This window comes from Tamandua tetradactyla, chromosome 24 (assembly GCF_023851605.1).
Source record: "Tamandua tetradactyla isolate mTamTet1 chromosome 24, mTamTet1.pri, whole genome shotgun sequence".
In the NCBI taxonomy this organism is placed as follows: domain Eukaryota; kingdom Metazoa; phylum Chordata; class Mammalia; order Pilosa; family Myrmecophagidae; genus Tamandua; species Tamandua tetradactyla.
In genome coordinates, this window is record NC_135350.1 from 24,909,149 (window position 1) to 24,933,862 (window position 24,714).

The window sequence follows — 24,714 nt, forward strand, 5'->3', positions numbered from 1 at the left end:
GTTCAAATGCATTTTGCTTCATTTTTGTCTTCTGCTGGATCACTGAGACTATAAAGAATATAGGTAGAAAAAGCTCTGCCAAGCAAAAGTAAGATTTTAAGATAATTATTTCTACAAATTCAAGCTTTTCTTATTCTGGTAATGAGGCTTGTAGAGATTACCAGTTTGTTAATTATGTGGAAAATTTTCAGCTTTTACAGGTGTTGATCTTTCTGTGGATGACCCCATTTACTGCTCTCTTTTTCTTTAAAAATCTTTTCTCTTCATTTTCTTGAGAAAACGTTTTCTAGCATCTCTGACTTTTTTTTCTGTCTCTTTCACTAGATTTTCTGTGTCTACCCATGCTTAGACTTTTTGTTGTTGCTCTTTTCAGGTTCTCTTAGGGCTTTTTTGCTTTCTTAACAATAGTGTTACAGTTTTAACTCATATGCTTCTGACTTTTTATAGCACCACCTAGTTCTTAGGCTCTAAGCTCTTATATCCATTTCTCTACTTGACCATTTCTTCTTGGATGTTCTATCAGCATATCAACTACAGAATGTTTAAAATGGAGTTTATACTCTTACTCCCACACATGTTCTTTCTTCTTTCAAGAGTTATTGGTTGTTTCACCTCCTACCATTCTAGAAACTTGATAGTAATTCCAGACTTCCTACACTTTTTCATCTTTTCTGTCTCCAAAACCCAATAAATGTACAAGTTCTCCCTATTCTTTCTTCTTATTATTTATCATATGTATCTTTCTTAATCAAAACATGTGTGAGGTACATTCATGATGCTTCTCTCATGATTTCTGTATCTCTATATTGCATCTGAACTTCAGCATGTTTCTATCATTGCACACAACATATTATAATTATTTCTTTGAATACTTGTCTCCTCCAACTAAATTGTGAGCTCAAAACTGACTTAATATGTTTGTGTCCTTAACATAGCATATAATAGCTATTAAAATAGCTGATTTTAAACTAACGTTTGTTGGGTTGAATACATTTATTGATGATTTAATATCTTAAGCATTTAACCATGAGAACAGTGTTAGATCTCACAGACTAAGTATTCAAGTGTAGCTAAAATGGATTATAAAAACTATAATTATCTTTGGCATAAAACCAGTGAAACTAGTTTTACTGCACTTCTGTTGAGTGTGGATTCAAAGCACATGTTAACTTTTAGCATAGTTGTTAATAGTCATAATAACGCAACTCACTTCTATTTTTCAGACAATTTCAGTGGCTAGGCTCTCTAGAATTGTCATGGATATCTTTGAAAGATTTCCAAAGAAAATTTTCTATGCAGTTGGACATATATAGCTATGTGAATATATACTAATATGAGCAATTCTTTGTGCTAAATATCGTAGGGGATCTGAAGACATAAAAGTCAGTCCCTTGACATCCAACAGTTTTATAGTATGCTATAGGTATAAAATGATTAAAGACAAAATATGGAATAAGATATAGAAAAGGTTTATCTAGTGAGTTTTTTCAAGTATTTGAAATCAGAAAAAAATTGTACTTAGTTTAGGAATATTTTTTCTCCATAGAAAAGAAAGAGTTCCAATTAAATATAATTTTTTTTCACATTGTGGGTTGTGAAAAACTCTACCATTAGAGATTGCAAAGACAGCACATTCCAAGGCCATCTATTACTTCTTTATTGTAATATCCGTGTGCTTACCCATGGTGCTTTCATTTTCCTAATTTCCTTTAGGAATTTGACTTTGATGGTCAGCCAACTCTTCTCCTTGAATCTTGTTGAACGCATAGCCCTCTGTTGGGTCTCTCTGTGCTGTTCATCTGTTTTTCCCTCTTGCTTTGATCCTTAATTCAATCTTCACTTTTTTGTTCTTTTCACTGTCTCTCACATTTCTCACTTGGATGAATAAATCAGTCTTTTAACTGATCTCTCAACCACTTTTCAGGCCCCTGCTCCTCTTCTATCATTTTAAGATGCAATTTTTCAAGGACACACAATTACTAAATGACTGAGGAAGAACCTGACCTAAGACGATTGCTCTGAAGGAAATTGTAAGATGCTGTGAGAAAATACCATAAGGCGATCTAATTTATACTGGGGGTGTGAAGCCTGGAAGGTTGTTTGAAGTGACATGATGGGAGAAGGTTTTATGGCTAGAGGGAACAGTATGTGTGAAAATCCAGAGGTCAGAAGGGCTTGTTACATATTCAAGGAACTTAGACAAGTTTAATAATGGGAGGGGTCAGGGTGGAGGGTGTTGATACAAGATGAATCATAAGAGATAAAGCAGAAGTCACATCCTAGGGAACCTTTTAGCCTATGTCAAAATGCATCATGTTATCCTAAGTGCATGGGAAACCTCTGAAGGAATTTGAGTAGGTATTTTAATAGCCACATTTATATTTTAATATGATATTTTTGGCTGTTTTGTAGAGAATGGATTGGATGAGGGCAAAGGTGGAAGTAGTCAGAGCAAGAGGTAATAGTGGCTTAGAATGGGGTGTAACAGTGGTCATGAGCAAAGTGGCTTAGTTCACAAAATATTTAGATGGGAAAGTGACCAGATCAAGTGAAATATTGCAAAGGGAAAGGAAGAAGAGGAAGGAGTTAAAGAAGAATCCCAAATTTATAATATCATTTACTTGTTAGGGTAGACTGGTTAGAGGGCCAGGTTTGTGAGAGTAGATTGAAAGCCTAGTTTCAAAGAACAAAATTCAAGGTGCCTGTGAAGCATTTGAGTGTCTCACATATAGGTCAAGCAGGTATGTCTAACCTTTAGGAGTCTGAGCCTAAGTTACACATTTGGAAGTATTTGGCTTAGAATGAGTATATTTGCCTAGTTCCATGGTACAGATTAAAAAGAGGACATGGCCAATGATTGAGCTATGAGGGCCTCCAAAATTTATTGCAGAACCAGCAAAAAGGCTGAGGAGAAGAAGCCAGAAAAGTAGGAGAAAACCTAGGAGAGTGTGTTGTTACAGAAGCTAAATTTAAAAATGTTTAAAATAAAGAAGTGATTATGGTAAATGCTGCTGAGAGGTCAAGATGAGGATTTAAGTGTCTGTGGTAGATATTTGTCAAGTTTACCCAGAATCCATTTCTTCTTTCCCTTTGCTAATAGTGCCCAGATATTTTATTCCATTATCATCCCCATGTCTTCTACTCAGAACCCATGAAGCCATGCACTTTGGGGGATGTTGAATACTTTGCCTTACCATGGTTATTGGTTATCCAAACCATGGCCTACGCCTACTAGTCCATGCATGCGATTTCCCTGCTCACAGAGATTTGTTCAACAATGACATATGATTTGGGCATGTATGTCAATAAGATATGAGGAGAGTTTTTCTGGAATCCACTGGGAAGGAAACCAGTGTGGCAGGCAGATGTGAAGCTAAGAACTGATGTAGCCATGCTGCCACTATGTAGGAAGCAAGTCAGTCCTATGATGAAGCTGACACTGTGGAAGGCAAAATGGAGAGATGAAAGAAAGTAGGTTGCTTATGCCATCAATGGGCCAACAAATCAAACCAAACCTGAAGCCCACTTAGTTGCTGAACTTTCCAGTTACCTGAGCCAGTAGATCCTCTTTGTTGTACAAGCTAGTTTGTTTCCTTACTTGCAACCATGGGCATCCATAATGAGATATGCTCATTGCATTTGTCAAAGGAGGATAGCAGTAACTTTAGCAAGCACATTTTATGTAGGTGAAAAGGCCAGGCCAGGTGAAAAATCTGAGTAGATTTAAGAAGGGCTTGGAGGTGAGGAAGTGAAAACCATGAATGCAGACATTTCCTCCGGCTGTGAAGGGATATAATACTTTTGCATATATATCTATATCTATATCTATATCTATATCTATATCTATATCTATATCTATATCTATATCTATATCTATATTTATCTATCTATCTATCTATCTATATATAAGCCTTGTTAAATCTGGTCTCTTATTCACTTCTCCACCTTCACTCCCCATTATCCATTTCCTCCTCCCCGTGTGCTCCATAACAGACATTTCAACCCTCTGGGTTTACAATTCTCTCATGCTTTAAGCTGTGTTTGCAATTGCTATTCCCTTTGCCTCTCTTCTTCATAGGCTGAACCATGATACATGTGTTGTTACAATTACCATTTTATACATGAAGGAACTGAAAATAGAGAGCTTACCAAGATCAAATAGCTAGTGAGTTGGTTGACCAGCCAGGCAACCAGCATTCTGGCTCCAAAGGCCAGGCTTTTGCCTCTATTGTCTCTCCAAATAAATATTAGCAAAATGAATGAATGGATGAATCACAACATGTGCAGTATGTCTACCAGTGAACTGATTTATGTCTGACTCAGTCTGTCTAGAATTTAATTTCTGTGAGGGTAGGGACTTTGTTTTTCCTTCATAATTATATCTCCTATGTCCAGAAGAGTGATCAATATGTATTTGTGATTGAATAAATACTTGCAGAATGAAATGACCATACCTTCTCCCTCTTTGCTTTTCTGTTTCATCACGCACAATACATTCTTTTAGTCAAAGGCATGAGGGGCATGGAAGGGAGCGAAGGAGATGTTCATCTCTGATTTGGTCCTCTTCTTCACACTCTCTATATTGAGTCAGTTGCTGGGGTCTTTTATATTTTCCCCCTAGAAACTCTCTCAAGCCTGGTGTTGGGTCATGGCTTAGTCCCATTGCCAGCAGCATAGTGGAGATGCTTGTCCTCACATGTCTGGATAGGTGCAGGAACTTTCTAATTCTCTTTTCTACTTCTAGACTCTGTCCTTTTTCCAACAAAGTATGGTTCACTTTTATCCTGACAGTGGTTTTTAGCATCACTTTTTTTTCTGTCCCAGTTCACCGTAGGAATAAGATACATTTCCATTGGTCATGGGGCTCACTATGGCAGCGATTCTCATTTTAGAGGTGATTCCTCTGTTCCTTAAGTATAAGGATCTCTGAGATGGTGTGAAGATACATGCTAAGCCAACAAGAGATTTTAATATACTCCATTGTGGGGGGATATCACACACTTACATCATCCTGGGGAATCCTACTTTATACTATCCAGTTCGAACAGTTCTGCTTATTTTCCATTACTTCATAACTTTGATAAATCTACCTGTGAAAACAGCAGTACATTCTCCCTCTTCTATTTCTTTTGTTGTTTTCTGTATCAATTGAAAGTATGTATAAACAGTGTACACATCTTCATTTCAAGACTAGTACTAGACATTTAACTAGTACAGCCTCTCATTGATGACAACTTTAATTTCCCCAAAGTCTAGTGTATAAAGTTAAAGTAAAGGGAAAGAAGGAAGAAATAAAGAGTAAAAATATGTGCTTCTCCAAGGCTGATATTTAGCATGTACATGCCAGCATGTCTGTGCCATTTTTTGAAATATTGAAATACTTTTACACCAGTTGGTAAATAGCTGTTGCCCTGAACTCTCTGATTGGTCCCCATTTTCTGGGCCACTTTGATTCATCTCCAGGGTCCTCACCTAACAATCAAGAAATCCAAAAGTTAGTGCCCTGGTACAGAGGGACGCAGCAGGCCTCTGCTCTAGCCTCCATGTTGACATTTGGGCCTGGTGGTCAATGCCTGTGCCTTAGCAATGGTTAAATATTTTGACCAGCACACACAAGAGAATCATCAAGCAGCCCAGATGTGGAAGAGAGAGACACATTTTAGGGCCTTGTATCCCCTTACCTTTTTTTTTGTTTTGTATGCTATAAAGCAGTGTCACATTTCATTTTTTTTTTCCATGTGAGTATCCTGTTATTGCAGCACCATTTGTTGAACTTTTGTTTGTTTTACATTTGTTTGTTTTGATTGTTTTTTAGGGGATTGGGGTGGGAGAGGAAGTGCATGGACCGGGAATTGAATACCGGTCTCCTGCATGGCAGGAGAGAATTCTGCCACCGAACTACACATGCAACAGCCCCCCTTACCTTTTATGTGGCATACCCGTCTGGGATGAGGAGTGTGCCTGACTAGAAAACAACTTCCATTTCTATCCATAATGAAGTGGCCTTTGCTCCCAAACTGAAAAGCAGTGGTTGGGATTTGAGGTTTGTGTTCATGGGGTGTTGGTTTCCCACTCTCCGCTGTGGGCACAGAAATTCTTGGGATCTACTGCTTTGATTGAGCTCACGTCCAGATGTGCTCAGACCCTGAAATCACAGAATGACAACAGTTTTGTCATGAAATTCTTAATGTGTTTCTACCTTTTGCTTTGCACTGAAATTGTTTCTCAGATCAAAGCAATGCAAGGCTATTTTACTTTTAGTCCAAATTTTGGTAAATACTGAAATTGATATAGGCACAGAGAGAAACAGAAAAAAATTTCCCCCAGAAAATTCAAAACATTTGTAAGAAACTTAAAATATGTTCTTAAATATATTATTAAACTTAAAATATATTTGTTGGCGTGCCAAAACAGTTATTAACTGGTTATTATCAATTTTGATATGGCAAATTAAAATGATGGCTTTAAAAGACAGTATCCTACAAATGAACCTTATAATAAATTAATTTTCAATGAGGATATGTCACACTGTTTTTAAGAAAAACAGCCTCTTGTAGTTGTATAATCTTCTGAGAGGATGGCAATCTTAAAGGAGAAAAAAAATCCAATAGTAAAAAAGTGATATTAGATAGATCTATAGATGATAAACTGGAGAGCTTTTGGCATGTGGTTGCTTGCAATATTCAGTAGTATTTGATGATGTTCCTTCAATCATTTAGCAAATATTTATTAGACATTTATGGTGTTATAGGCCTAGGGGATGAGAGGTACTGCTTCTGGTTCTCAGAAAATTTACAACCTTGTGGGAAAGAAAATTTCTGGATCAGAACATAGAGAAGAATTATTTAAACTTTCTTGAAGACTGTATTATTTTCAAAATCTAGGAAGGCTGTTCATCTGGTGTTTGTTACATATATCCTATCTTACATGGAAACTTATTCATTGTAGCAATATTGGGAAATACACATTTTATTGTCATCTTTGGCAGGGAGGTTCTTGTTCTTTTTTGCTAGAATTATTTACAATGTCAAGACACTTCCACATTCTAGAAATTGATCTCAAGGTTTTGAGATCAATGTCATGGGAGGAGGGGACAGATATTTTTAGTTCAGTTGCTATCTTTTCAGATCAGGGCAATCTGTGTTCACATTTTTCAGGGTATACATTCAGAGCATATAGTGTATAAATTACCAATTCTGTTGCCATAAAATATCTGATTTTCAGGAATTTCAGCTTGATCTATGTAAATGCTAAAATCATCCTAGTTTGAATGAAATATATTTAAATATTTTTAACACAGAAAATTCTATTATCTAGGAAAAATAAGCTTATTGCTTTCTATGAATAGCAAGGATTTAGTTCCAACCTTTTTTTATAACTCAAACCTTAGGCTTACTCATTATTTTTCTGTGTGGAACCTTTTGTAAAATCAAGCCAATAGATTAATTACTTACTCTGTATGGTGGGAAGGGCATAGTAAACAATCTGGAGGGTGGAAAGGACACTAAACTAAAGTAAAAAAATGGGAGTTTTGGTCTCAGCTTAATCAGTAAAGTGACCATAGATGAATTGCTTTATTTCCTAGATTTTGGTTTGCTCATCTGAAACCTGGTGGAATTGACTTAGATGTCAGCTGAATATTCAGTTATTCTAATAGATGTGTCTGTCCCACATCAATTCTTTTATAGTAGCTTGATATACTCTTTAAATTCTAGTATCAAAGGTCAACAAGCAAAGAATTCTTCTTCCTCTTGAAAAAATAGCAGTGCTTCTCAAAAGTCTGAAATGCACTTTGCTCTTGTATTTTAAAAAGGTGATCTAGTACTTACTCTTGGTTTACAGAAAATTTACTAGTCTTATTTATGGCTTTTTATTGTTTCTATTAGAAAGTTTAAAAATAATGTTAAAGGAAGATAGACACTATATAAATATTTTATCCAAAGATATTTAAAATCTGACACTATCCTATTTCTATGGAGAGTCTGATTTAAACTTAAATTTTCAGAAAATGTAGTAAACTTAGCACCAAGTGTACTTTGAATTTTTCTAACAAGTTAGCTAAAGATTGAAAAATAAAACTACCTTAAACCTAAAGGAAAACAAAAGTATTGTTTAAAGTTGATAATGACCTATGTCTTTTTCTTTCACCCAGGCCTATATTGATTTCAGCACTGTTTAATTGGCTGATTATTCATTTCTGGATATCCTTCCAAAACCCATGAGTTCATTTGGAATAATATTTTTATATTAAGATTTCGTTTTATGACAAGTACTGAGTTAAGACTACATTGTTTTAAAACTTATAAACTAAGAGAAAAATGAAAGGATCCTTCATCCTTACACAAAAGGGTAGTTTTTTCTTTTTTTATGAATCATAAGAGAAATATGAAAAGAACGTATTTTAAAAATAAGGAATTGTTAGAAGTAGAGCCCAGGTAATAAATTATTTACCCTTTGATAAGTATTGTCTTTATTGGAAAATCAAAAATCTCATTTATTTTGTTAAAAAGTGATTATAATTTTACTGAAATTAATATTAAAGCTACCTATCAATGCAAAACTAGCCAATGGGTAGCATGGATGGATTCTGTAGACTGAAATAACATTCTGGTTACTTCTACAAATGTGCTGTGGATTATTTATCAGGGCCCAAATGTAGCCTTGTGATAAATAATAGGTGTACCAAAAAGACGTCCAAAGCAAAATAAAGTCACATACTTGTTTCCAGTGTTTTAGCTTAATAGGTATTTTTTGCTCTGTATTATAGAATGGCAGTTCTCAGCCCATTTTCCCCAACAGAATACACAACAGACAATATTCACATGGAATATACATTCCTATCACATGTTCAGATTTTAAAGAATTCATCCCAAAATTGTGGCAAAGTAAAGCACTAAAAAAATTTACAATCAATACATAAAAAGTAACTGTTGCTCAGAAGAGTATAAACTGCTTCTAACTCCATCCTTTCCAGTTAGGTAAGCACATGGCATTGCAACTAAATGAAAGAAACAGTATTTGAGAACTCGCTCGTCTTTGTAATAATTTCTGGAGAAAGTAAACAATTTGCAAGTATGAGCATTTTAGCTGTTATTAGTCATAAATATCTTGGGTCTTGCCACCATCTGTCTGTGCAAAACCTAGGCTGAGATCTCTTGACCTGGAAAATATACCTGAGAGATGTGCCAAATGAAAGTAGGTAAGTTCTGTTTATAGCTCTTTTAATTGTGACGTTAATACTCTGCTTTCACTCTAAGAGGTAAAGAATAACTGTGTGTAAATCTGTGGGATAATTTTATTCAAGTTAGTATTCACTATTCAAGGAATTGTGTAAATATTTCTAGAAGCAATATTTCCTTTCCTATCATTTCTTTTTAAAATATTTCTAAGTTAAAAACTTAACATCCTAACATACATTCTTGATATGCAAAATTCCATACATGATGTGCAATCAGTGACTCACAATATCATCACATAGTTGTGCATTCATCACCATGATCATTTTTTTGAACATTTGCATCACTTCAGCAAAAGAAATAAAAAAGAAAAAACTAATACAAACCAAACTCCTTACCCCTCCCTCTCATTGACCATATAGTATTTAAACCTACTTAATTTATTTTAACCTTTGTTCCCTCTATTTTGTTTACTTTTTAATCCATATTTTTTACTCATCTGTCCATATCATAGATCAAAGGAGCATCAGACACAAGATTTTCACAATCATACAGTCACATTGTAAAAGATATATCATTATACAATCATTTTCAAGAAACACATCTACTGGATCACATCTCCTAATTGCTTCTTGATCTTACTGATATATTAGTAAATTATTGACAATTTTTAGACAAAATTACACATAATCCTCAAAATAGGTGGTTTTTGAAAGATTATTAATCCACTTAGCTCTGATTCTGGCCATTATGACTTAGAAAATACAATGTAAATCTGTATTGAATGTTAATATTCTTAATCCAAATAGCACACTGGAAAGTATATGTTTACAAAAGAAGAATGCCAATATTTAATTAATTAAGAATAGCCAGAAGTTTCTATGAACTCTTAGGGATGTAAAGACTATTGTTTTGCCAATAAATACTGACTAATTTTGTGCTTGTAGATTCCCTAGCCTGGAAAGATCTCCACTTGGATTTTCCATGCCTTCGTCTCTCATGTCATACATTTCTGTCTATACTACACTTTCTCCAAAAGGTCTCCTAGCTCCCTTTCTAAAATAACATGCACCATCATCCCATCCTCAATCACTCTCTATTATTCTTCTTAAGTTGTCTTCACATGGTGTATCACTTTCTGATACTATTTTTTACATTATATTATTTTTTGCTTCTCTCAATAGAACATAATAATCAAGCAAGCAATGATAAAGCCCAGTTTTTTAAAAATCTCTATTACCCATAACTAGAACACTGCCTATTACCTTGTATATGATCAGTACATATTTGTTGAATTGCAACAAAATATTTTCCATTGAATAAATGCCTTATCCTGCAAACTTGGCATATTTTACTCATATGATCCTCTTCAAATAGGTATTTTACTTTAAAAGATAATAACCAATTTCCTTGAAATAGACTTATCTTGCTTTCACTTTGTTTTGAAAAGAAATGAGCTCGAGGTTCACTAAATCGTACCTAATTTTTTTGAAAATTATTTTAAAGATGAATTTGAAACTAAACCTGAGGACAGTTTGAAAGGTGGATGATCTGAATAGCGGGAACCCAAGTCTGTTGATACCCACCTAGCCCTGAGATGAGTCTAGACTGAGTTTTCTTTGATTTTCTTAAAACTTTACATCTGAGCTGAGAATTTTTAATTGGTAAGGACAGCTTAATGTCTAAAGCTTCCAAAAGAATATAGCTGTCTCCCTCCAGTTTCTCCTACTCTCACTCCAAGGAGCCTCTGTGGTTCTCTGGTTGTTAAGATACACTATATAGCTTAGCAACATGGTAACATTCTTTGGGGAAGCCTGAGCTCCAGACCCACTTTCTTTGCTTGCCATTCTTCTCAGAGCCCCACTTGCTCACAGCTTGACAAAATCACAGGGTATCAAATGGCTTTCCTCAGTTTCAAACATATAATAGTGTCACATGCAAAAGAAAGAATAAAGATGAAATAAAGAACAATTGATACAGCTCAACAACTCTTTTTATAATTCTATTCAAGGAACACCTACCATCAGGACAGAATGAAATTTAGCTCGGTACAAAACCTGGGACGAGAAGGTATGAACGTTTTCAAGGTTTTCTTTTTCTATTTTTGTCCAATTTACTCAATTTATTTTAATCTTTGTTCCCCCTATTATTTGTCTATTATTTTATCCATATTTTTTACTCATCTGTCCATACCTTAGATAAAAGGTGCATCACAATCACACAGCTACATTGTGAAAGCTATATCATTATACAATCATCTTCAAGAAACATGGCTACTGGAACACAGCTCTACAGTTTCAGGCACTTCCCTCTAGCCACTCTAATACACCATAAACTAAAAAGAGGAGATCTATATCATGCATAAGAATAACCTCCAGGGTAACCTCTTGAATCTGTTTGAAATCTCTCAGCCACTGACAATTTATTTTGTCTCATTTTTCTCTTCCTCCTTTCGGTCAAAAAGTTTTTCTCAATCCCCTGATGTTGAGTCCCTGTTCATTCTAGGATTTCTATCCCACATAGGGAGGTTTACACCCCTGGGAGTTATGTCCCATGTAGAGAGGGGGAGGACTGTGAGTTCACTTGCCATGCTGGCTGAGAGAGAAAGAGACAGAGGCCACATTTGAGCAACAAAGAGGTTCTCTGGGGGTGACTCTTAGGCCTAATTTTAAGTAGGCTTAACCTATCCCATGTGGGGATAAATTTCATGGGAACAAACTCCAAGACTGAGGGCTCAGCCTATTGATTTGGTTGTTCCCACTGCTTGCGAGAATATCAGGAATTCTCCAAATGGTGATGTTGAACCTTCCCCTTCTCCCCTTCCCCCAAGGGGGCTTTGCAAATACTTCTTTATTCACTATTCAGATTACTCTGGGATTTATTAGAGCATCACGGTAACCTGGACAAACCTACAAAATCCCATGTCCTATTCAAGGTTCCATGTACAATGGTGTTCAACTAAATTGTCCATACAAGTTAAATTAGGAAATAGTCAAAATACAAATTTTGGACCACGTAAACATTTCTTGCTTTAGTCAAGGTTTTCTTAATCATTGTGAATGAAATACCTTGTTCAGGAAGTCAAGATGTCAATGCTGATGATTATTCAGCAGCTTTGAAGAAAAAATTTTCATCTTAACTAAATTTAACAAGGTTCACTAATACAATGAGAAGAAGTCTAATAAAAATTATTGTGAAAGATAAAGATAGAATCATACACATGCACAGACATATTACTGTCAGGATTGTATATACTGGTGCTTACCAATGCTTTTCATTTCAGAGCACACAAAATTTCTAATTTCTGAATTACAATCTCTGAATACACTGTAGATACTTTCTGAAAGGCAAGTACTAATTTTAAACAATTGAAGGATAGAGCCTAATTTAATCTATTTTCTTGAATGGCCCCCAAACTTAAAGGCTCAATACCTCTACATGCCTATAATTCATTCATGCCTCCACACACCATGTGGGAACTCTAATAGACTATTTTATTTTATGGAAATTTAAAGGATTTTCAATGTTAATTTTAACATTTTTATTCTATACTTTGTTTCAGTCAGGAACTTACATTTCACAGTCTATTTAACAGAGACTGGAAAGAGCAGTGCTGTAAGCAAGGTGGAAATTTATTTCTTCCTCACATAAAAGAGTTCCAGAGGTAAGCAGTTGGGGCGATAGGGAAGCTTCGTGGTGTCATTAGAGACTTACCCTTGTTCTACACTTTAGGTCTATCTTCCTAAATACATCTTACACATACATAATACATATACATATGCATAAATGCATATATTTAGGTTTCCATTCTTGAAATTTTTCTTGTCCATCCAAGATGGCTGCTATATTTCTAGACATCAAATCCATATTCCAGGTAGGAAGCAAGAGGAAAGGAGGGTAAGGACAGAAAAGAGCATGTGTTAGCTCTCTGCTTCTTTTGTAAGAGCTTTTCCATGAGTTCCAAACAGTAATCCAGATCTCATTGACAATTTCTAGCTGCAACGTAAGATAAAAAATGTATCTTCTCAACAAGATATGTTGACACCCCATTCTAAAACAGGAGTTCATTTACTAAGGAAAGAGGAAGAAATGTCTATTGGTTTGTAAACAGCAGTCTCTAACATGCATCCTGACATTAGTACCTTCTCTCTGTGTAATGGGCATCTATGCTCTCTGTGGTTGTACCTTTCCTTAGAGTGGGCAAAGAGTCCATTGCAGGTAAACTTAACCATGGCTATGTTTCAGCTATAGCATGCAGTATTCCTTTTACGAAGAGCGATGGGGACCTTTCTTGTCTCGTTATTGGGAAAAATGAAGCAACTGGTTTGTTTGGGCACTGTTTGCATTGATTCTGTCAGAGCCAAGAGGACAGAGGTCACTCTCGTGCACTGTTCAGGGTGGTACTTGTATCCCTGTTTCTTAGTAATCAACAGACTCTTTCTAGTTCAGGACACTCCATTATTTTCAGCAAACATAGAAAAGATGAAGAGATTTCTAGGACTGTATGCATTCATTTATTAATGGTGATTCGTGATTTTTAAACATTGGTTAGGATAATCACAAGCAAGAAGCTTCAAAGGTTGGTCATTTTCCACAGACATTTTGGGCATGAATATGCAGGTCACTCTGTGAAGTCTGATTTCTTACGCAGAAGCAGTGTAGCCATCTCTTGGAGCTGTGAACTGGTTATACCTGTTCATTTTGATCAGTTAAAATCCTCAATTTGGATTTACTATCAAAATGTCTCAGATATAATTCCTGGAAGACCTTGAGATCTGAGTCAATACTAAAATAAAAAAGAAACAAATGCCACAGGTATCTGATTACATATATGAAGGCAATGTAAATAATTTATGATATACAAAACTGTTAATTTAAAATAGTGCAAGAATAAAGCTGCATCATATCTAGTGTCTTACCCACCCTAAACTCATTCTGTTGAATGTGAAAATGTAGGCATGGTTCAGCCTTTAATTGGCAGCAAGTATCGGCAATCCCAGATAATAGTATTTTTGACTTTCAGAGTACAACAAAAATGCCTACATAAGTGTGGTAAAAAAAAAAATTCTAAGATGGTTCCCCAAATTCTTGAACACACCCTGTATATGCGTTCTTTGCACGTTGATGGGACCTGAAAATATGATGGATGTCACTTCTGTGATTAGGTTACATTAAAGGCAAAGGTGAAGAGATTTTGCAGATATAATTAAAGTCCTTAATCAGAATGACTTTGAGTTAATCAAAATGAAATAATCTTGGGTGAGTGTGATCTAATAAGGCAACCACTTAACCAGGGATTTAGGCTGTCCCTGAGTTCAGAGAAACTCACTTTCTGGCCTTGTAGAAGCCAGCTGCCATGAGTTCTACAGCTGTAAGAAAATGATTTCTACCAAAAACAAGGTGAATTTGGAAGAGGTAACCTGAGCCTCGGATGTGACCCCAGTCTTAGCTGACTGACAACCTGATTGCCACCTTGTTTAGGACCCATTTAAAGCTAGGCCATACATGGACTCATGATCTATGGAAACTGTGAGGTAATAAATGTGTATTCTTTTAACCTGCTATGTTTGTGGTAATTTATTCTACAGAAGTAGAAAATAAGTAGGAAATGAAATTCATAAAAAATACTCAGACAACATTCAAGCATAACAAATGATTTGTTTCCATGCTTTTGATTGCCGTTTGTCTTAGTCAGCTTCATGTGTCAACTTGGCCAAATGGTGGTACCTGTTTGCCTGGTTGGGCAAGTGCTGGCCTGTCTGTTGCAATGAGGACATTTCATAGAATTAGATCATGATCATGTCAGCTACATCCACAGCTGATTCCATTTGTCATCAGCCAAGGGGAGTGTCTTCTGCAATGAGTCATGCTCAATCTAATCACTGGAAGCCTTTTAAGGAGGATTCAAAAGAGACAGGCTCTCTTCCTGCTTCGGCCAGCAAACCTCTCCTGTGGAGTGCGTCCAGACCCTCCATCGGAATCGTCAGCTTCACAGCCTTCCCTGCAAATTCTGGACTCTGCATTCCCGCGGTCATGTGAGACACTATTATAAATTTTATATTTGCGAGTGTTCCGTGTTGAGTCTGTTTCTCTAGAGAACCCTAACTAATACATCTTGGTACCAGGAGTGGTTCTTAAGGAACAGAATCTTAAAAATGGGTTTTTATGAATGGTTTTCTACTCTGACTGGACTCAAAGGCACTAAGGACTCTGATTCCCACAATCAGAATAACACTCCCAATCCATGGAGTGAATTGGCAAAGAAATAGTCAAAATATCACAGTTCGGCTCTCCTAATGCTTCGCTTGTATGAAGCCAGGCTCTAGGGGATAATGTTTTTGACCCCTTTACAGAGTTTTTTGGAAATAAGAGGTATAGAGATGTTGACTGGTTGTTGTTAAACACACTGGCTACATTAAGGAGTGAAAGGGATGGGCTTAAGGCTTCAAATGAGAAGCTTAAGCACCGTCTGACAGATGTAGACATTTCTATGAATATCCTGATGGAAAATCTTATTTCTTGTAGCCGTAGACTTGAGATCTCTGAAAATCAGACTCAGAATCTTATTGTTAGAATAGCAACTTTACAACATAAACTGAAATCGCAGTGGTGCATGGTGTCTGCCGTGAAAGTGAGGGCATTGATTGGAAAGGAATAGGATCCTGAAAAATGGGATGGTGACATATGGATTGACAATGATGTCGGGGGTGAAGTTGAAACCCTAGGTCATGGTGAGTCTTCTCTAGGTAACTCTGTAATAATCTGCCCTGAGGACATAGCTGCCCCACCTCCAGCCTGCCTTGAGGAGTTGGCCACCCAACCTCCTCCTGAAGGGATTAGCCCTAGAGTGATTAATCCTGTTTCACCAGATGAAACTGCAAATGAATACCCTGAAGCAAATGGCTTGGAAGATATTTCTAATTCTTTTCATGACGTACCCTTGCCACCCCTCATTTCTTTCAGACCTATAACTAGACTAAAGTCCCAACAGGCCCCTAAAGATGAGGTACAAAGTTTCACACATGAGGAGGTACATTATACTCCAAAAGAACTGGGTGAGTTTTCCAATTTAAATAGACAGAAATCAGGGGCATATATGTGGCAATGGATTTTAATGGTGTGGGATAATGATGGGAGGAATATAAGGCTGGATCAGGCTGAATTTATTGATATGGGCTGACTAAGGAGAGATTCTGTATTCAATGTTGTAGCTTAAGGGGTTAGGAAAGGCATTAGCAGTTTGTTTGGATGGTTCGTTGAACATGGATCAAAACATGGCTGACATTACCTGAGGTTGAAATGCCAGAACTGCCCTGGTATAATGTAGATGAGGGGATCCAAAGGCTTAGAGAGATTGGAATGTTAGCATGGGTTTATCATGCAAAGCCTGCTCTTACACCCCAGGAATGTCCAGAGGATGCACCTTTTACCAGAACAGTAAGAAATAAATTCATGAGACTAGCACCACCATCCCTGAAGAGGTCTGTAGTTACACTTCTCTGTAGGTCAGATGTTACTGTAGGAACTGCTATCACTGAGCTGGAATCCTTAAACACAATGGGGGTGACAGAATCCTGAGTTGGCAGAAACCAGGTGTCAGCACTTAATCATCAAAGACAGGTAGACGTGGCTATTATAATAGACAGCAAACTCAAAGCAGGAGTCAAAATTATATGACTCACAGAGATTTGTGGCATTGGCTAGTAAATCATGGGGAACCTAGAAATACAATAGAAGGGCAGTTTACTAAATTCTTGTTTGAGCAGTAAAAACAAAAGAGTCCTAAGTCGAGTGAACAGAAGTCTAACCTGAATTACAAAAACATAGAGTCACAGCCCCTTAATCAATTTCCAGACTTGAGACTGTTTATAAACCCAGAATCCCTTGAATGAAGGGGAGGCCAGGTCGCTTTAGGGGAGAAACCTGCTACACTGCCACAAATTTATACTGTTAATCTTCCTCCAAGACTTCCCGAAGGAGACTGATGGCCTTTTACCAGGGTAACTGTGCATTGGAGAAAAGGAAATGATCAGATATTTGGGGGATTATTAGACACTGGTTCAGATGTGACATTAGTTCCAGGGGACCCAAAACTTCACTCTGGTTCACCAGTCAGAGTGGGGGCCTATGCGGCCAGGTGATCAATGGAGTTTTAGCTCAGGTCTGTCTCACAGTGGGTCCAGTGGGCCCCCAAACCCATTCTGTTGTTATTCCCCAGTTATAGAATGTATAATTGGTATAGGCATACTGAGCAACTGGCAGAATCCCCATATTGGCTCTCTAACTCATGCAGTGAAGGCTATTATGGTGGGAAAGGCCAAGTGGAAGCCACTAAAACTGCCCCTACTAAACAAAATAGTAAATCAGAAGCAATACCTGATTCCTGGAGGGATTGCAGAGGTTATTGCCACTCTTAAGGACTTGAAGAATGCATGGGTGGTGATTCCCACCACATTCCCACTCAACTCTCCTATTGGGCCTGTGCAGAAAACAGATGGGTCTTGGAGGATGACAGTGGATTTTAGTAACCTCAACCAGGTGGTAACTCCAATTGCAGCTGCTGTTCCAGATGTGTTATCATTGCTTGAGCAAATCAATACATTCCCTGGTACCTAGTATGCAGCTATTGATCTGGCAAATCCTTTTTTCGCAATAGCTTAGGAAGGATCATCAGAAACAGTTTGCTTTCAGCTGGCAAGGTCAGCAATGCACTTTCACTGTCCTACCTCAGGTGTGTATCAATTCTCCAGTCCTATGCCATAATCTTGTCTACAGGGATGTTGATTGTTTCTCCCTCTGACAAGACATCACACTGGTCCATTATATTAAAGATATCATATTGATTGGTCATAGTGAACAAGAAGTAGCAAATACTCTAGACTTACTGGTAAGGCATTTGCATGTCAGAGGATGGGAGATAAATCCAACAAAAATACAGGGGCCTTCCACCTCAGTGAAATTTCTAGGTGTCCAGTGGTGTGGGGCATGTCAAGATATCCCTTCTAAGGTGAAGGATAAGTTGGTGCATCTGGCCCCTCCTAAGACCAAAAAAAGAGGCACAACGCCTAGTTGGTCTCTTTGGATTTTGGTGACAACATATTCCTCATTTGGGTGTGCTATTCCAGCCCATTTATTGAGTGACCAGAAAAGCTGCTAATTTTGAGTAGGGACCTGAAAAAGAGGAGCCTCTGCAACAGGTTCAGGCTGCTGTACAAGCTGCTCTGCCACTTGGGCCATATGATCCAGCAGATCTAATGTTACTGGAAGTGTCAGTGGCAAATAGAGATGCTGTCTGGAGCCTTTAGCAGGCCCCTAAAGGGGAATCACAATGCAGACCCTTAGGATTTTGGAGCAAAGCCTTACCATCTGCTGTAGAAAATGACTTTCCTTTTGAGAAACAGCTTTGGGCCTGCTACTGGGCCTTAGTAGAGACTGAACGCTTAACCATGGGCCACCAAGTTACCATGAGACCCTAGTTGCCTATCATGAGCTGGGTGTTGTCTGACCCACCAAGGCATAAAGTTGGGCATGCACAGCAGCACTCTATTGTAAAATGGAAATGGTATATACGAGATAGGGCCAGAGCAGGTCCTGAAGGCCCAAGTAAGTTACATGAAGAAGTGGGCCAAATGTCCATGGTCTCCACTCCTGCCACATTATCTTCTCTTTCTCAGACCAGATCTATGGCCTCTTGGGGGAATTCCTTACAGTGAATTGACTGTGGAAGAGAACCATCATACAGATAGTTCCGCACAATATGCAGGTACCACCCGAAAGTGGACAGCTGCAGCATTACAACCCCTTTCTGGGGTGTCCTTGAAGGACAGTGGTGAGAGGAAATCCTCCCAGTGGGCAGAACTTTGAGCAGTGCACCTGGTTGTTCAGTTTGCTTGGAAGGAAAACTGGCCAGAGGTGCGTTTGTATACTGACTCATGGGCTGTTGCTAATGGTTTGGCTGGATAGTCAGGGACTTGGAACGACCATAATTGGAAAATTGGTGACAAAGAGGTCTGGGGAAGAAGTATGTGGATAGACCTTTCTGAGTGGGCTAAAAACATGAAGATATTTGTGTCCCATGTGAATGCACACCAGAGGGTGATTTCAGCAGAGGAAGGTTTTAATAATCAAGTGGATAAGATGACCCATCCTTTGGATATCAGTCAGCCTCTTTCCCCAGCAACTCCCGTCATTGCCGAATGGGCTCATGAACAAAGTGGTCATGTTGGCAGGGATGAAGGTTATGTATGAGCTCAGCAACATGGACTTCCACTCACCAAGGCTGACATGTCTGCAGCCACTGCTGAGTGCCCAATTAGCCAGCAGAAGAGATCTACACTCAGCCCCCAATATGGTATCATTCCCCAAGGGGACCAGCCAGCTACATGGTGGCAGGTTGATTACATTGGACCACTCCCTTCATGGAAGGGGCAGTGATTTGTTCTAACTGGAATAGACACATACTCTGGATATGGGTTTGCTTTCCCTGCATGTAAATGCTTCTGCCAAAACTACCATCTGTGAGCTTACAGAATGCCTTATCCATCATCATGGTTATTCCACATAGCATTGCTTCTGATCAAAGAACACACTTCCCAGCAAATGAAATGTGGGAATGGACATATACTCATGGAATTCTCTGGTCTTACCATGTTCTCCATCATCCAGAATCAGCTGGATTGATAGAACGGTGGAATGGCCTTTTGAAAACTCAGTTATGTGCCAACTAGGTGGCAATACCTTGAAAGGCTGGGGTAATGTTCTCCAGAAAGCTGTATATGCTCTGAATCAGCATCCACTGTATGGCATTGTTTCTTTTATAGCCAGGATCATGGGTCCAGGAACCAAGAGGTGGAAATGGGAATGGCACCACTCACTATTACCCCTGGTGATCCACTAGGAAAATTTTTGCTTCCTGTCCCTGCAACCCTGAGCTCTGCTGGTCTACAGGTTTTAGTTCCAAAAGGAGGAATGCATCCACCAGGAAAAACAACAATGATTCCATTGAACTGGAAATTAAGAATGCCACCAGGTCACTTTGGGCCCCTGGATCAACAAGCCAAGAAGGGAATTGCATTATTGTCTGGGGTAATTGACCCTGACTATCAGGGGGAAATAGGATACTATACAATGGAGGTAAAGAAGAGTTTTCTTGGAATATAAAAGATCCCCTAGGGCGTCTTTTAGTACTACCACGCCCTGTGATTAAAATCAATGGAAAACTGTAACAACCCAATCCAGGCAGGACTACCAGTGGGTCTGAATCTTCAGGAATGAAGGTTTGGGTCACCCTACCAGGCAAGGAACCACGGCCAGCTGAAGTGCTTGCTGAGGGTAAAGGGAATATGGAATGGGTAGTGGAAGAAGGTAGTGATAAATATGAACTATTCCCATGTGATCATTTACAGAAACGAGGACTGTGATGCTGTTTTGTTCCTGTCATACTATTTAAGTTGTAAGATATCAAGTTTAAGAATGGATATTACCCAAGGATTTGCACCCTATTCTGGAGAGAGTTACTGTGTTTCCAATTATATGGAGAACAGTTGAATATTGTTAGGTAAAAGGAAAAAATGTGTGTTTTAATGCTTTTTATTTAGAAATTAGACATGGTTTAAGGTGATATATATAGCTGCCAAGTTGACAAGGCATGGACTGTCATGGTCAACTTCATGCATCAACTTGGCCAAGTGATGGTACCTGTTTGTCTGGTTGGGCAAGTGCTGTCCTGTCTGTTGCAATAAGGACATTTCATAGAATTAGATCATTGTCATGTCAGCTGCATCCACAGCTGATTCCATTTGTCATCAGTCAAGGGGAGTGTCTTCTGCAATGAGTGGTGCTCAATCTAATCACTGGAAGCCTTTTAAGGAGGATTCAAAAGAGACAGGCTCTTTTCCTGCTTCAGCTGGCAAGCCTCTCCTGTGGAGTTCATCCAGACCCCCCATTGGAATCATCGGCTTCACAGCCTGCCCTGAGGATTTTGGACTCTGCATTCCTGCGGTCACCTGAGACACTTTTATAAAGTTTGTACTTGTGTGTGTTCCATGTTGAGTCTGTTTCTCTAGAGAACCCTAACTAATACACCGTCTCTCTATATGAGGCAAGTTTTCACTCACAAAATGTATCTAGGGTTTCTCAGCAGTATATTAGCTAGCAAAAGTGCATGGGCTGGGCATGTGTTCTTGAACAGCATCATGAGCAGGCTGACATTCAGCTGCTGTGCACTGAATGGCGAGCTAATGTTTATAGGTGGGTCATTTTCAATTGGCTGGTATCATATCATTTTGCTTTTTAACTATTTTGAGTATCAACCTTCACTATGGGACAATCTCTGTCTTCTTAATTTTGAGAGATTATTCAAAAGTTATCCAAGCAAACCAGTTACTTGGTAAACATCATTATTTTACTTAGGCTTGAGATTTAAAATATCTCATGTGGGAGCTCATATAGAAAGCATTGTTAAAAGTAATAGGGAGGATATGGGGTAGGCAGGGCATGATTTAAATTATCATAACATTTTATAGTATATCAAAGTTTCATTCTCATTCATAATGATCTAAGGCCTCTCAGTTCTAATATGCTACTGAAGATATTAGCAATGCGAACAGGGCCTCGGTTTTCTATAGAAAGTAGGATAATGGGAAGCCCTTCGATAGGAATAAATTCTTAAGAGATTTAGAGATTATTGTCTAAGGAAGGGTTAAAAAGAGGCCCTCTTCTTTGGATGCTTTTGCCAAAGTGTGGCATGCATGAATGTGTGTGTGTGTGTGTGTACATTTAGGTCGGGAGTAGGGTGGAAACTTTTGGGAAGAGAAGGCAGGTGTCCACCATTATAATTTCACTCTTTTGCCCCTGTAGATATTTTGTCTGTGCTGTATCCTCCACGAGGACATTTCGAAAACAAACAATTTATGCTTGAGATTATACTGGGGAAACTGCTATTGGGCAGAATCTGAATGTGATGAGAAAGGGAGTTTATATAGAAAGAAAAGATGGTAAGTTCTCTGGCTTTTGCTGCCTTGTCAAAATGGATCATGCTCATTTGCTGTCTCTCTCTAACCCTTACCTTTTATTCTCACTGCAGCTGAGACCTCTGTGTTGCTGCATTAATTTTTTTTGACATTTTAAATATTCTTTAATTTTAGCATTAAAATAAATAGCACACTTATCCAATTATTAGCCTCCTTTCTGTTTTACAAATGTCTTTTTTTCACATGTGAAAAAGGGCTTATCTCTTCTAAGTATGATTATGAACTCATAACTGTTTATAGACTCAGATCATTCCAATTGTCAAAGCTCTGTTGGACAAAGTGCCACCCTGGCCAGTGGGTGCCACATTCCAGCTAGTTTCGATCTCCTTCAAGCACTGCCCCTGGTGTTCTCAAAAGCATCGTTGCTTTCTGGCATGAAGGAATGATCCAGAACCATCCTGATTCTTTTCTTGCCCCAAGACTAAGAATCAACCAAGGAGACCTGGATCCGACGAGAGGAGAAAAGTATTATTGCTCAAAATCTGAATGCTAGGGGCTGTCAAAACTGGTAGTGAGAAAAAGTGCTGCCACTGTTGTTCTTGGGCCATTTTTAGTAATACAGGGTCAAGGAATATAAACCTTTTTAAGGCAATGATTTCACACTCACTTTTCCTTTTTAACCTATTTGTACTGTGTGTCTTTTTTCCTTCCAGGATGTGGTCCCATTGACCACTAAGAATTTCTTTTACCTCATTAAATACATGGGAATTTCACTAGGGACTCCAAAAGGGTCCTGCCTAAGAAATAGGGCTAAACTAGACCTAGAGAAAGGATGTCTGGATTTGCTTTAAAATGCAGTGTCTCCAAGAACTGTCCAGTCCAAACTAGGGCTTTGTGGAAGCTTAGGGTGTTGTCATTCAGCTGTCTCAGCAGAAGTCCAAGATTGAGAGGGGCTTATCTCAAATTGATTTGTGGGACTGGCTTTTGTCTCAAGGAGTAAATCCCAGTAAGACTCCCAGAAGAAATAATTATTTCTCTTACACAGACATAAAAAAATTTGAAAGACTCTGGGTTGAACTAAGATAATATATTTTTCAAATTACAGGAGATTTTATAGCATTTAATATGCTAGTTCACTTGGCAAGTATTTATTGAGCATCTTCTCTGTGCTAGAACCTCTGGATAGATAGTGTCCCCTAAAAATATAGAGTTTATAGATTAGGAGGAAAGACAAGTCTTAAAAAACATATGAAGAAATATATTGTTACAAATTGTCATGAATACAATGAAGTTCAAAAAGCCAGATGCTCTGAGAGAAAATAGTGGGGAGGGATGGGATTTAGATCAGGCAGTCATAGAGGACGACTTGGAGGACATGAACTCTCAGCTGCAGTCTGAGAGGAAACTAGGAAACACCCAGACATAGAGCAGGGCAAAGACCCCATTGTAGGGGGATGGTCTCTGGGTGCTAAAGCCCCAAGTGGGCTCAGCATAGGGTGGTCTGAGGCCAGTGCAACTGGATGTGATTATCAAGGGGGAGAGAGCAGGAGATGAAGCTGGAGTACAGGCAAGGGCCCATCATGAAGGACCTTGCAGGCCAGGGCAGGGTGCAGGGTCCCGGTTTTATCTTAAGAGCAAGCAGGTGCCATCAAATGGTCTTAAGCTAGGACAATATGATTCACCTTAGGCTATACTTTTAAACAAGCACTGTGGCTCTGTGGGGAGAATGTATTGAAGGGACAGAAGAGGGAGAGAGAGCACCACCAGCACTCAGAAGCCCATTGCTCTAGACCAGGGGAGATTTGGTGTTGGTTTAGGTAGGACTGGAGAGAAGTAGGTAGAATCTTCAGGACTTGCTACTGCTTTTATATGTGGAAAGAAATGAGAGAGGAGAATGAGGGCAAAAGAGATGTCAAAAATAACTTTCTGATTTTTTTTTAAATTTTGAAATAATTTTAAACTTACAGAACAGTTGCAAAAAAAGTACAAATCAATAACTTTCTGAGAACTCCAAAATACCATCCCCACCCCTGATAACCAGATCCACCAATTTTAACATTTGGCCACCTTTGTCATATTAGCTTCCGCCCCCCTCTTTTTTTGAACATTTGAGAGCAGGCTGTGTACATCATACTCCATGAATACATATTAATTCCATGTAGAATTGCATTTAATTTTTCTTTTACTTTTCTGGTTTTGTTTTAATCAGTAAATATTCCATTCTACAGGCTGCATATCATTAATTCTTTCTAAAACTATTTTTACTGAAAATCTACTAGTGCCAGGCATTGTGCAAGGTGCTGGATGCCCATCAGAAAAAAAGAATGATGGTTGCTTTCTTCATGAAGCTCAGAATCTAACGAAGAGTATAGGTATGGAGGAAGTAAACACAGATAAGCATATATTTACAAATGAAGAAAATAACTTATATTAGTTAGGATTGTGTTATATTGCGAGTAATAAAAACCCCTAAAGGCAGTGGCTTTAACAAATAAGGCTTTTTTAAAATTTTATTTTCCATGTAGCATTAGATAGGTAACCCCAGGTCAGTGCAGAGGCTCAGAGAT

General features: G+C 38.2%; 1 protein-coding gene and 1 long non-coding RNA gene across 3 annotated transcripts in view; one reads left to right on the forward strand and one right to left on the reverse strand.

Annotated features, from left to right (window-relative positions):
* Positions 1 to 10,933, reverse strand: part of C24H4orf17 (chromosome 24 C4orf17 homolog) — a 34,498-nt gene extending 23,565 nt beyond the window's left edge. Inside the window, exons 1-2 of one of the 2 annotated variants that reach the window (XM_077142725.1) lie at positions 10,763 to 10,933; positions 5,924 to 6,145 (exon numbers count right to left, since the gene is read on the reverse strand). In XM_077142725.1, coding sequence (XP_076998840.1) covers positions 5,924 to 5,993 — 70 coding nt within the window. In that variant the 5' untranslated portion in view covers positions 5,994 to 6,145; positions 10,763 to 10,933. Of the gene's footprint in view, positions 1 to 5,923; positions 6,146 to 10,700 lie in introns of both variants that reach the window. The other variant, XM_077142724.1, reaches the window with a different exon arrangement.
* Positions 10,934 to 10,994: 61 nt separating this feature from the next.
* LOC143668016 (uncharacterized) lies at positions 10,995 to 22,165 on the forward strand. The gene is made up of 3 exons (XR_013168244.1): positions 10,995 to 11,246; positions 12,739 to 12,840; positions 22,035 to 22,165. It is a non-coding gene; the product is annotated as an uncharacterized LOC143668016 (long non-coding RNA).
* The last annotated feature ends 2,549 nt before the right edge of the window (positions 22,166 to 24,714 follow it).